This window comes from Nematolebias whitei, chromosome 1 (genome assembly GCF_014905685.2).
Source record: "Nematolebias whitei isolate Nwh7 chromosome 1, NemWhi1, whole genome shotgun sequence".
Taxonomy (NCBI): Eukaryota; Metazoa; Chordata; class Actinopteri; order Cyprinodontiformes; family Rivulidae; genus Nematolebias; species Nematolebias whitei.
Window position 1 is genome coordinate 47,396,859 of NC_056498.1, and position 13,728 is coordinate 47,410,586.

At 38.5% G+C, this 13,728-nt stretch overlaps 1 protein-coding gene across 1 annotated transcript in view; it reads right to left on the reverse strand.

Annotated features, from left to right (window-relative positions):
• The window catches only part of LOC119422654 (arginyl-tRNA--protein transferase 1), a 118,184-nt gene that overhangs the window by 83,532 nt on the left and 20,924 nt on the right, over positions 1 to 13,728 (reverse strand). The window contains exon 7 of the mRNA XM_037690078.1: positions 9,647 to 9,775. Coding sequence (XP_037546006.1) covers positions 9,647 to 9,775 — 129 coding nt within the window. The remainder of the gene's footprint in view (positions 1 to 9,646; positions 9,776 to 13,728) is intronic.

Sequence of the window (13,728 nt, forward strand, 5' to 3'; positions counted from 1 at the left end):
AATTAACTATTGCAAGCAACTCTGTCTGTTAGCAAAATATCTCAAAAACCACTGGACGGATTTGAGTGAAACTTTGAGAAAGTAATGAATTGATGTACACTGACCAACTTGCGAGCTCAGCCCAATTCAAGATGGCTGCCACAGCCACGTAACCGTTAAGAAACAAAAAATGTCTATAACTCAATCAATATATAATCGAATAGTAACCGAGCATCATTTCCAATTCATAGTCCAAATGCTACAACGTTGTTGCTTAAAATTTCAGCTTTGTATTGTTAGCAAAATATTTCATGAACCATTAGATGGATCATAATGAAACTAACAGCTTGTCAAATAAAACCAGCACATAAATGGTTATAACCGAAGCACCCGGTAATCAATTGATACAACTGATTAACTTGTGATGTCAACCAAATTTAAGATGGCTGACAGAGCCAGCTGACATAAGGAAAGACTAAAATGAATATTTCTCTGCCAGTTGTACAGATATTGACCTACAATTCTTGTGGAAGTAGTTGAGAGTCATCCCCAGCACATAGTCCAAGCGCTACACATTGAGCAACACATTTGTCTTAAATGTTGGCATTAACTGTGAGAGTCAACACCGTCTGGCTGTTAGCAAAATATCACAAGAACCACGGGACAGATTGTAGTGAAACCCTTAAGTCACTGAATAAAGATCTACAACTTGTTTGGAGTCAACCAAAGATGGCCACCACGGCTAATTGACCTTAGCCTACATAAAAGTGGCTTCAGTGTAATCAAATGTACAGGTGTTGAGCTGAATTTGGTGGTAGTAGCCGAGAGTCTCCCTCAACACATGCTTATTGAGTAGGCGGCGGGCGGTGCATTTTTATGCAAGGAACACTTGGACTTTTCATTTTTGCAGTTCAAACAGAAGAATTTTCATCTTTCTTGTAGTTTTTTTTTTTCCTCCAAAAAGGTTTGATTTACAGCAAAAACAGATTTAGCAGAAATTGTTTTCCTGAAATGATTACCACATGTGTAGGCACAGAGAGTCATGGCTTAGTGCAACCATAAAGACCAATGTGTATGTGTAAATAATTATTACTACGCGGTTCAACTCCGTCACGAAACCGATATTAGACTCGAGTAGTGTTTCTGGCTGCCAGGAAATGTATACATCCTTAAACTAACACCGCGTTTCCCCCATTAGGGAGTTATAAAAGCTGATTATTGAACAATTCTGGCACGATAGTTTCACAACAACACACATTTTATCTTATTTTGTGGCTAAGAAACAGGCTCATGTTAATCCAGATCCTGCCCCAAGACAATACCTTAATGGATTAATAAATACCTGCAGTTACTAAATGACTGGACTTTATTGGTAGCGGCAGGCACAAAATGGCACGGTACCAACATGCACCATCAATACGTTACCTTTTACATTATTAATGGCACAAATTGAAGAAAAAGAGGTTTAAAAGCTTCACAGAAGAGAACTAAGAGAGTAGGAACAGTTTGGGTGCAGTTTTTACAGATTATTAACCGAGACAAAACATTGTTTCTGCATCCTGACTGGACTGGATTCCACCTGCAAATGCTACAATCTTACAGGAGAATTTATATTTTTTGAGAATCACTTATTGATCCTTTCCATTTATAAAAATAAATAAATCTTGGCCCATGAAGAAGAAGACCACCAACACCAACAACAAAAAGAAGAGCAACAAGAACAAGAAGGACAAGAACAACAAGAACAATAGCAAAAACAAGAACAAGAACAATAATAATAATAAAAAAAATTAACAAAACTTTATTTACACAATAAGTTAACACAACAGTGTTAAAAGAAAAGGTGATCATGACAAGCTTAAAATAAAAATATTTACATGAGGAGATTGTTCTATTGTAGTTCTCCCTGATCAGAAATGGTGCATAAAACCTTGAATCCCAACATGATTCACAAAATGATCCAGTGTCTCTGTGGAAACAAAACTCCAACGCCAGTCTGGCCTTGACGTTGCACTTCCACAGAAGAACAAGAACAAGAAGACGAAGAAGAACAACAACAACAAAAAGAACAAAAAGTAGAACAAGAACAAGAAACAGAAAAACAAGAAGTAAAAGAAGAACAAGACGACGAAGAAGAAGAACAACAACAAAAAGAACAAAAAGTAGAACAAGAAACAGAAAAACAAGAAGTAAAAGAAAAAGAAGAAGAAGAACAACAACAACAAAAAGAAGAACAACAAGTAGAAGAAAAAAGAACAAGAATAAAGTGCTATATATTGTGATCACTGTTTGCATACAATGATAAAATTAGTTCTCTGCATTTAACCCATCACAGGTGAGAAGCACCCAGGTGGGGCAGCGGACAGCTATATAGGCGGACACCACGACATGTGGGCATGGTGGGGAGTTGAACCTGTGACTTTCTGGTCCCAAGTCGGCTGCTCTACCCCGACACCACCTCGGCCTCTCAATGTAACTTAAATTGTAAGATAAATAAAGTCCTAGTATTCCTTGAAAGAGCGCACATTGCCAGTCACCTTTCATGTCAAACAAAAGATCATGTATGTTAAGAGACGGTGGTGGTGGAGCAGTTTTGAGCAAACCTTCAAAATAATGTTATGAGCGACGTCACACGATACACAGTGTTAACTCCAACAGACAGTTTAGGCTAAAGTTTTAAGTACAAATCTCACACGGTTAGTACACAAAGTAGGTGTTGTTAGCGACTCTCAGCAACAACCACACAAATTTTAGACCAGTAGGTTTAAAACGGACTGAATGAAAGACATTTCTGCGTTTTCTAAGGTCATTTGGCTGTGGCAGCCATCTTTGATTGGATTGGCTCCAAAGGCTAGTTGTAGATGTACGTCCAGTGATGATTTCATGGAAATTTTGATTGAGATAATTTTCTAACAAACAGGAACTGACAACTGGATTTCACTGCGTTGGTTAACAGTAAAATATTAAACAAAGATCTTTTAGCTCAGAATATACGCTGGGCATTGGTCTCAGCTATTACCACAACAAACTTTGCGTAAACGTCTGTAAAACTGGGCAAATTATTGCCATTCTTGTTTGTTTTATTTTTAAGTCATTTGGCTGTGATCGGGTTGATCCCAACAGTTATTTAGGCTCCGTTCCAAAACTTTCATTAAAATTAGTCGAAGTGGTTCAGGAGATAATTTGGTAACTGTCGAGCGAGTGTGAACAATTAAAGCTCAGTTTGTATAAATGATGCAACACTAATTTGAAATGAGCCGAGACAAACCAGTTTGAGGCGAAAGACGACATCTGCACCCTGTCTGGAGCCTTTTCCTCATGACAAATATCAAAAACGATACAAGAACATTTATTTTTCAACCACCATTATTGACCTTCTACAAATTATCTGCACATCATATGGAAAGTTGGTCCATTAACAAGTTAAATAAACTGAATACAAACAGTTCTTAGAGTTACAATCCCTCTTCTTAATGCTACTCTAAAAAAAAAACCCTTCCAAATAAATGAAAATGAAAAGGCTTTCCTTTAAAAGTAACTCACTTTGTGCTTTTATACATTAAATTCACCAAGAATCCAGCTGGAAAACCAATTAAATGGAAAAAGGTTTTATTTTTTAAAGAATCAGACAACACAGATTTAAGAGCAGCTTTTTAATACGTTTAGGTGTCATTCCTAAACTGTCCAATTACTCTCAATTACCACCCTGAGCTGAAGCTACACACACTTCCTTTTAATGGAGCCGGTGTTAATGGCACCAGGAAAAAATCTGCCACAGTCTGCCCAATCTGTCAGCTTTCGTTATTTATTAATTATCTTACTTTTACAAGCTGGAAAGGTTCGTGAATTTACTGCAGCCTGCAGGCAGGAGCGTGGACGAGGCCGTTTTTCCAGTCCGAAAGGACAAAAGACCCTCTCAGGCTGTCCAGGATTTCTGCATCCAGACTATTTATAAATGTATAAAATGAGGAAACAGCTGAGTCAAAACATACTGTATACTTTAATACACACAATTCTGTTTTAATGGTTGGTTTTTATTATTTTAATTGACTTGTTGGCTTGAACCTCACATTCAGGTTTGTATTTGAACAGTACTCGACTGTTAAAAACACGATATAAAACAGTTGAACTAAGCTAACACGAGCAAAAACAGCCGAATGCTACAGTGCTTCAGCTCTCACAATGACTTGAGAAGTGGGGTTTTAAACAACTAATATCTTACCTGTCACAGATAACTCTGCTAACAACCTGAGCTTGGAAACAGAATTTAATTCTGACCAAACAGACGAGCTAACGGCTAGTTCGAGACGAGTAGAGCTAAATTCAAAGTGAACGGCTGTTTTAAGCCCTTAAGTTAAAATGACCCGCGAGGCCTCACTTTTCAAACTGAAGCCTCGCGGGTCATTTTAACCCAAAGGCAGCAGGAGGTTAAAACAACTCTAGTTTTTAAAAAAAATTCTAAGAAATTTGAGAAGCACTTTATTTTTTAGAAGAACTTTAGCTAAGTGCTGCTGCAGCTACTAGAGTTTAAAACATTTTCGTCTTGGGCACGTTCAGAGTAGCTGACAGGTCGGTCAAAGAACTGTTTACAACTGGTGAATCTCACTAACTATATTTACATGGACATAAGTAATCAGATTAAAGGGCCATTCGGAATAAAAATGCGTCATGTAAACGCCCCACTGTGATTATTCTGAGCTGATTCAGCTCGATTCGAATGAACTTGTAATCCGAATGAGATGGGTGGTTTATGCCGATTCATAATCTGAACGGTGTGCATGTAAACACTTAATCTGATCATTTTATTCCAGTTTTGGAAAACTGGCTTGACTGCACATGTGCGACCTATGTCAACCGTAAGTATTTTCATCTGGCAAGATGCTAATATATCGGGGAAGCAAAGCTGGTCGGTGAGCGACAACATTTCTACTAGAAACTTTGAAAGAGCTCAAAATGATCTGAACAAAGTCCATGCTCAATAATCCAGGATTACAATCCAACATTTTTCAGTCAGGTCATGTGGACAGTTTCTTTTTTTGTGCTGAAACGTTTCGCCTTCGGTCTGGAAGGCTTCATCAGTCAAGGAAACGCACAACAAAACTGATTCTTCCTCCAACAGCTTACTCCAAAGTGGAACAAACCAGTTCTGCTTGTGATAAGATGGTCTCTTTGGTACGCCCCCTCCTCCATTGCCGGCCCTCTTCCTTGTTGACAGTCTTGTCAAACTGGTTGAAAACAACAAAGTCCATGCTCAATAATCCAGGTATACCTCAAAATGATCTGTTTTACCTGTAGCTCAATCAGGGAGTGCAGTAACGTCTCCACCGTCATTAAAACCTGTCGCGGGTCCATTTTGGGCGCTCAGGTTTGTTTACGTTTATCACAAAAGTAGAACTACTTCTTCTGTGTTTTTTTAACGGAGCATTTACCACTCTGTGCATGTCAGTACTTCTATTCTGATAAAGCCTGCTGCATGTGAACGCTCGTCATGATCTGACTGTGCCCATGTAAACAATATATTCAGATTATTTAATCCGAATACATTTCAATCCGATCAAAGAATTTTGCGCATGTAAACATAGCTACTGAGCGGTGACTGTTGAGAGCTAGTTTAGCCACTTTTCCTTTGCGGACTCGCTGAATTCTGAGTGTTTGCTCCAAAGTAACCAGCAAGTAGCGCAGCTGCTTTTCACGTGTCCAGTTTTTGACGATCACAGCCCGTTTTTTTGGGGGACACAGCTTTCAAAACTGTATTCTGGGCCGTGTCGTTATTTGGTTGCTTACCTCAGCCCACTTTGTACCCACTTTGGCAGCTGCCAAGCTCTAGAAACTAAATTTTGACAGGTTTGAGATGCTTACAACTACAGCCTGGATGATACAGCGATAGGGCCGATATTTTTGGACGGTATAGACGTTTGGGGACATATCAGTATCGGAGATAATTGTCTCATTATGTGCCGAGATAAATATTCTAATTTTCACCCCTAAAATGCTGGAACCTGCCATAATTGTACAATGTGTCCAGCAGAGGGCGCATAGGGAAAACTTTCAAGTCATGGCCGTTCACTTTAAGTTTCACTTTCAGCACGGCCGAAGCAGCGAGCAATACTGTGTAGTGTATTTTGCTGAACAGACCATGGTAAGTTTATTGAAACTGATCTGTAAAATAAACAAATAAATAAAAAAAACAACAATAATAAATTCTCTTCAATCCTCCAACCCGCTTGTCATTAGCTATGTGCCTCTCAAGTTAGCAAGCTAACGTTTAGATAACCTAGCATAGGCTATTTCCTTGTAAAACTTTATCCAGAACAATAAATCTAACGTAGAGGTAAAATATATCAGTGTTCGCAACGTTATTTTTGTCGTCCTCAATTAAATGAATTGTTTGTCTGAAATCTTTACTTCTCTACAAAGAAAAATAAACTTTGCTGCGGTCAATACAAATTAGACCTTCACCATATGTGACTGTTTAAAGACTGAACAGGGAAGGGTGTTTCTTTGTTTAATTTATATTTTGTAACACACTTGATAACTTCATGGTGAAAATGTGAATGCATGTTATGAAGACCGTTTCAAGACTTTAAGCTTTAAAACAGATTTAAAACTAGCTGCTTACTTAGATTCTTGGGGGTGGACAAAGCTAAAAAAATTCAGCCATTACATCAGTTATTAAACTTTACCTCCTGATATTGGTATCGGCGATAGCAAAAATGTCCATATCGGTCGAGCTTTACTCACAACAACTCTGAATATTTTGAATGTGTTCACAATTCAACCAAGAAGGTTGCAAGCATCTACATTTAACAAGGAAATTAGGAACCATTGCAAAAGCTTCGAGACATTTTGGAGACTTTCTCTGGAGAATGTCATTCACCAAAGAGCTGAAGCCCAGTGACATACTGGTTAGAGATATTAAACATTCATTAACCTTTTCACAGAACTTTAGTAGAAAAGATCCGGTCTATTTCTGTACTATGCAAACGAGAGTTATTTTTCCACTAACTTGACGTCTATTATTTACAGTAAAATCCTTGCGATCAACACAATACTGTGGAAAGAGCATTTTGCTACTTCCCAAAAGTTTAATTCAATTCAAAATTCAATTCAAAAATACTTTATTAATCCCAGAGGGTAATTATTTGTTGTTGTAACTCGTTATCCTCATTTCATTAAGACATGTTATGGATACTGATGGCTGTAGACAGGAAGGATCTCTTGTAAAGGGATCCTTAAGGTAACATCTGTAAAATTCTTGATTGTTTGCACAGTCCAAAATTTAAAAAAAAAATACAGTATACTTAAAAAAAGAGCATCATGAAGCATTTCCAGTAGCTTCCAAGCAGGTGTAGAATAATAATCATGCAGTACCTCGCTCTCACTACATTCGCTGGGGTCGTCACCGTGAATGGCCATCTGGTAACGGGCGTACAGCGCCACCGACTGCTCATAGGACGCTTCGAACTGAGGGTCCTCAAAGTTCACCGGCACTAACCTCACCTTCAAGCACAAGGTGTGGAGGAGAGGAGGTGGAAGGGCATTTACAAAGGTTTCAAAACGACTGCGAGTACCGTAGTTAGAAAATAGATTTTAAATATAAGAACGAAGGGAGGTATAGAAATCAAAAATGAGATAAAAGTGCATTAAGGTGTTAAGACATCAGTCTCCAAGCTGGTTACACAGCAGGTTTGCTATGTTTGAGATTTTGTACATAAGAAAGAAATAATGTTGTGTGCTCAAACAGTCTTGGAGACTGATGAGAAGCTTGAAGATGAGGCCAGTGCACTGCCCAGTTTTCACAAATCACTTGGAGTGAATTCACGATTCATCTCTCAACACGATGTCAGCGAGAGCCCTGAAATCCTAAACTCTGACTACATCATCTAAGAAAGACAAATTCTCATGTCCACCACGACTTCCCTTAAAAAAAAGGAAAAACTCTTCAAGCGTCTGCAGACAATAAAGAAAGACCCTTACGTCACTGCTTATGTGAAATTTATACGAGTTTCCAGTTCAGTCGTTCAGGATTTTTGTGACGGAAGGTGGTAATGAACTCGCGACGAGGTAAAGGTGTGAGGTGTGAGGTCTGAGACGGTTCATCTGACAAAGCACCGCACAAAAACAGCTTAAAGTTAATAATTAGACCGTCTGACCAAAACTCAAACACCTGGAGCAACACCGCTCTCGACCATGGCGTATGGAAACAATTTCCTCTGGTTTGTATTTTTCTTTTCAATCACGTTTATAAACACTCATATTTGTCATTTCTTTCTTTTCGTGAAGAGATTTTGGGCCTATTTTCAAAGCAAAAACAAGAAAAGATGAATTGCATTAAATCCGATTTAATCTTTGTCAGTGCTACGGACCTGAAGCTTGCAAAAAGAAGGAATCAGAACACCCACTAGGTGGTTAATGTACTGTAAAAATGCTGAGTCAGCATTCACACTTTTGTTTTCTTATTTGATTTCTACAAATATTCTTTGCAGTTCAACTACTTCTGCATTCTTGGACCTATTTTAGCTTTTCATATATCAAAACAGGGTGTAATCAGCTTTTTACATTACGCTTCCGAATACCCTTTTAGTATTTTAAGCTTCTAATTAACCTTTTTGGTACTTTTTACCTTTTAATCAGCAGATGAATACCTTTAACTTCTATCTAGCACTTGCTGCATTTAGCTTCTAGATAGTCTTTTGGCTGTCACACATCCATGGCCCTCAGTATCAGCACAGGAGCCCCACAGGGCTGTGTACTGAGCCCCCTGCTCTATGCCCTCTACACACCTCTGCTCACCACAGCAACACCATAGTCAAATTTGTGACCGACGCCACAGTGGGGGAGCTCATCAGTGGGTGGGGGGTATCAGTCCACCTACAGGGATGAGGTGGAACAATTGAACGCTTGGTGCAGGGGGAACAATCTGCTCCTCAACACCTCAAAGACTAAGGAGCTGATCATCTACTTCTAGATAAAGAAAATGGCAGTCCCACTTTCAGCGTTTAGCTAAACTTTTGCTACTTTAAGCAGGTATTGGTATAACAGGGGCAGCACATCTTTGAAGCTGCAGCCCCCTGTACACTTCTGTCCATCTTTAGGACAGCTGTATGGAAAGTAATTTAGTTGTACTTCACAGTGCAAGGATAATAAAAGCATTCCGATTGTGATTTTGATAACATTACCATCTAACTACTGCTTTGCTTCATTTAGTTTTTAGCCTGACATTAATTTTAGCTAGCTTTATGCTTTTAGCTAATATTATGCACTTTAGTTTTTAGCTTCATTTTCTGCAACAAGTAAGTGCAGGATGACTTTGCTGAAATTTGCTGTTTATTTAGTTTTAAATAATGATAATCTTATATTTATCATACAATATGAGAAAAGCAATAATTTTATTGATAAAATGTTATTTAACCAGGCAAATCCCACTGAGGTCATAGATCTCTTTTTCAGTCGATTCCTGCCTGTTTTAGTAACAATGATTAACAAAAACTTCAATCTGTGGTGATTTTGTTCATGAAAACACCAACGGATCATTTCATTTATTTTAAAGAGACTGATCAGAGCAAGTAAAACAAACTTTGATGTGACCGAAGGTCCCCAGATTTGTCGACCCTCTTCCTCCCTCTCAGGGTAGAAGAGAGCTGACCTATGCCCCCCACCCTCTGACCTGGCTCTCGGAGACTTTGCTAGGAGGATCCTTGTGAATGGCCATCTGGTAGAGTTTGTACACCTGGTAGGAGGCGTCGAAAGAGTCTTTGAACTGCGGGCTAGGGGGATTGGAGCGCACTAGCCTCACCTTCAAAAAGAATATGGGCAGACAAGAGTAATTAACAAAATAGGAAAGGGTGCTCAAAGCAACATAAGTTCTGAATCCAAAGAAAACCAAAAACACAAAAGAGATTCAAGAGAAGTGGGAAGATTGTGAGTGGAGACAGAAAATGACAAACAAAACCTATTGTAGTCAAGAGACTAAAGACTTAAAGCATTTAAAACAAACACTGCTCTAAAATAGAAGGCTTATTCTAAAAGTTTTACTCCAATTCTTCGTATTGAGGAGTTTATTTTAAATAGCAGCGCTGCTGTTTTTAGACGTAGCATGATGGAAACTAAAGAATAGGCCAATAGGTTGTGTTATGTTCATATCCATCATTTTGAAGAACAAAAGCTACAGATGTAGGTTTTGATTTATACACCCCAGTTCCAAAAAAAGTTAGGACTTTGTGTAACATGTAAATAAAACCAGAATGTAATGATCTGCTAATCTAAAATAATAATAATATTCACAGTGGAACACAGTAAACATACCAAATGTTTATATTCATATATATATATATATATAATTGTTTGGAAAAAACTACAATAATTTTGTGTTTTATGGCATCAATATGTCAAAAAAGTTGGGGCAGAGTCAACAAAAGGTTGTAAAAATAAGTGTTAATTAATAAAAAGCTAGAGGAATATTTTGTAACTTATTAGGACAACTGGTCAGTAAGAAGAATGGGCATGCAACAATTTAAAGAAGCCGGAGCTCTTAGAAGTAAAGATGGGCAGGGGTTCACCAGTTACACAACGTCCCAACTTTTCAGATTTAAGGTTGTAATATCACAATAAAGAATGCAACACTCGTTTAAAAAATGTGGTATTGTGGAAAGTAAATGGAAATTTAGGCAGGTGTAAAAAAACATAAAAATGATACAACGGCTATTTGTGAAATTGTTCTTACAGTCCAGCACAAAAAAGGGTTAAATCAGGTCATCTGGACTGATTATTTCTGGGAGAAACGTTTCGTCTTCCACCTGAAAGACTTCATCAGTCTGAGGCCTGCCAACCCTGACCTGTCTTATAAATAGCACCTGCTTGACGTGTTTCAAGCCGACCTGCTGAGGAATTCCTAGAAACTGACTTTACACATGCAGAAAGGAGGACTGTCCGTCCAAAACAATCGATCATCACGCGTAACAATCAAATGTTTTAGGACAGATTGCAAAATTCATTCAACCTTTATTTAGACAGGTTAATCCCATTGAGCCTCGAGGACTCATTTACAAGAGAGACCTGATTTATTAAAGAGTGATGACAACAGCGACAACAATAGACAATCATAAAAGAGACATACAGGTGGTTTATTTATTTATTTTTTTAACAAATTAAAATAAGATGGCAAAAAAGTAGCAAAAACAGCTAGATTCTAAGGCGAATGTAGAAAACTAAAAACAGGAACATGTCTGCATTGGTCCCTGCCAGGAGTCCAACAGATTCTTAAAGCCACTTAGAGAGGTCAAAGGTCGAGAGCTTCAAATCTTTTTGTAAGATATTCCAGGAAACAGGAGCGGAGTAGGTCCTTTGGCCTAGTTCAGTCCTCACTGAGGGAACACTGCAGGTAATAATGTCCTGAGAGCGCACGCTGTAACTGTAGGAGGAGATGTATGAAGGCAGCAGACCAAGAAGTGATTTGAAGATGATTGTTTTGGACGGATGGTCCACGTTTTGCATGTGTAAAGTCAGTTTCTGGGAATTCCACAAAGGGTTGGCTTGAAACACATCAAAAACCTGATAAAGAAACTGAAATTAAAACTGGGTTTCTTTTTCAGAAATAGATCTTGCTTAACTCTGAATGCCAGAAAACGCCTTGGAACAGCTACCTTCCTACCAGCCATTGATTATGGTGACATTATATACACGAATGCTCCTGCCAGCTGCTTGCAGATGTTGGATGCTGTCTACCACAGTGCGCTAAGATTCATAACTGGTTGTAACTACCGTACCCATCACTGCACCCTGTACTCCTTGGTCAGTTGGTCATCATCATCTACACGTAGGCTCTCACTGGTTCATTTTCATCTATAAATCCCTCCTTGGTCTGCTACTTTCTTATATCTCCTCCCACGTCACACGGTCAGTTACAACATGCGCTCTCAGGACATCATTACCTGCAGCGTTCCCTCAGTGCAGACTGAACTTGGCAAAAAGGTATTTTCCTACTCAGCTCCTGCACCTGGAACACCTTGAAACAAGAACTGAAGTTGTCCACCTTAATTTCTCTAAGGGGTTTCAAACATTTGATAATGTCAATGGAAAAATTAAGGCACCCATGTTCTTGTTTTTAGTATTTCACCCTTTTTTACGGCACCCTGACTTAATGTTTTATTCACTACTCTTATTTGAACTGCTTTTTTTTTTTACTGTAGTTTATTGTTATTGTTGTCTGTACTTTATATGTTCTGTCTGGAACAGGTCCCTCTTGTAAATGAGTCCTCGTGGCTCAATGAGATTAGCCTGTATAAATAAAGGTTGAATGAAAAAAATGGAGGTGCTATTTATAAGACAGATCTGTGTTGGCAGGCCTCAGACTAATGAAGTCTTTCGGACGAAAGATGAAACATTTCTCCCAAAAAGAAACGGTCCAGATGACATGATTTAACCCTTTTTTTGTGATATATCTACCGGGATGATTGAGCTTTCAAACATTTTTCTTACAGTACAGCATTTTTCCACACCTGCCTGAATCCTTCACACAGTACTTTGGTTGTTTCAGTGACTTCACCATGTTTTCTAAGAGCAAAATGTCACCATTTTACCAAGAACGCTTTATGTAGCAGAGCTTCAAACTGCCCCAATAAACTATACAGCAGGGTTTGCACCAAAGCTTTGTTTCCAAATTGTAGAGTTAATGCTCAACCCGACTGAAGAAATCATGCATTTTCTTTCCCCACAGGATTTTATTCTCTGCATAATTTCTACATCCACAAAACCTATTACGACCTTGGCAAACCACGAACATTCCAACTATTTTAGGAATTGCACTCGAGCGTTCAAACAAGTATCTCAACTGGTTTTACATTTTACAGGCTTTTTTTTTTTTTTAATCAACTGTTTAACAAAACGAAAGGTTTGACCAATTTGCCACTAAAATATGAAACCATTTACGTGTCCTTGAAATATTGAGTATAAAATGTGATCAACGGGGGACACTCTTTCGGTATGATCTCTTTCAAATGAGTGCCCGAACTGTTGCGTTATAGCTTGTAGTTGTGCTCTTTAGTGCCACCGTTTGAAAAATGCTATGATGATGTAAATGTATCACAAAGCAGTTTATACTGTCAGATGCTGCAGAGAGTCCCTGAGGACCATTGTAGACTGGCAGACGATAAGAATTATGTCAAACAGGCCTCACAGTTATACGGAATAAAAATCATTAACCATTAGATGTCAACATTGCTCAAGCCATCTTTTGATGTAGTCTGTGCCTCATTAACAACCTGGCATGGTCAGTTTTCTAATACCATTGGTGCAGTGCTATAAATTCAGCCTGAAAGGAAAAGTCTTTGGAAAAGAAAGAGGCCTGGGTGTTACTAAACGGACACAGACAGAGTTTTAAACGTCCTCATCCTGGCTCCCCTTTTAATTAAGCGCCTCTTCTGTTGGAAGCTTTTGTTGGCCACAGAGGCTGAGCCATATGGATCTGTCAGAAGACCAGGAAGCAGAAGTGAACTTGAGGTTTGTTGAACTTGGATTTAAGACAAATTCTGGCATTTGAACACTTGATACTTCAGTCAAATCAAAACATTGGGCCTCTTAGAAAAAAAGGGAGAATCTTAGAACTTCAGAGGTTTCTTTTATTTTGATGTTATTACAAAAACACAAGTTTTAGTATGCTACAACCTTAATGCTTCAACTGGGCTGTAGTAAAGAGCTTGAAAATTTAATTTCCTATCCTCACAAACAAGTTCAACACCAACCGGTCTGAAA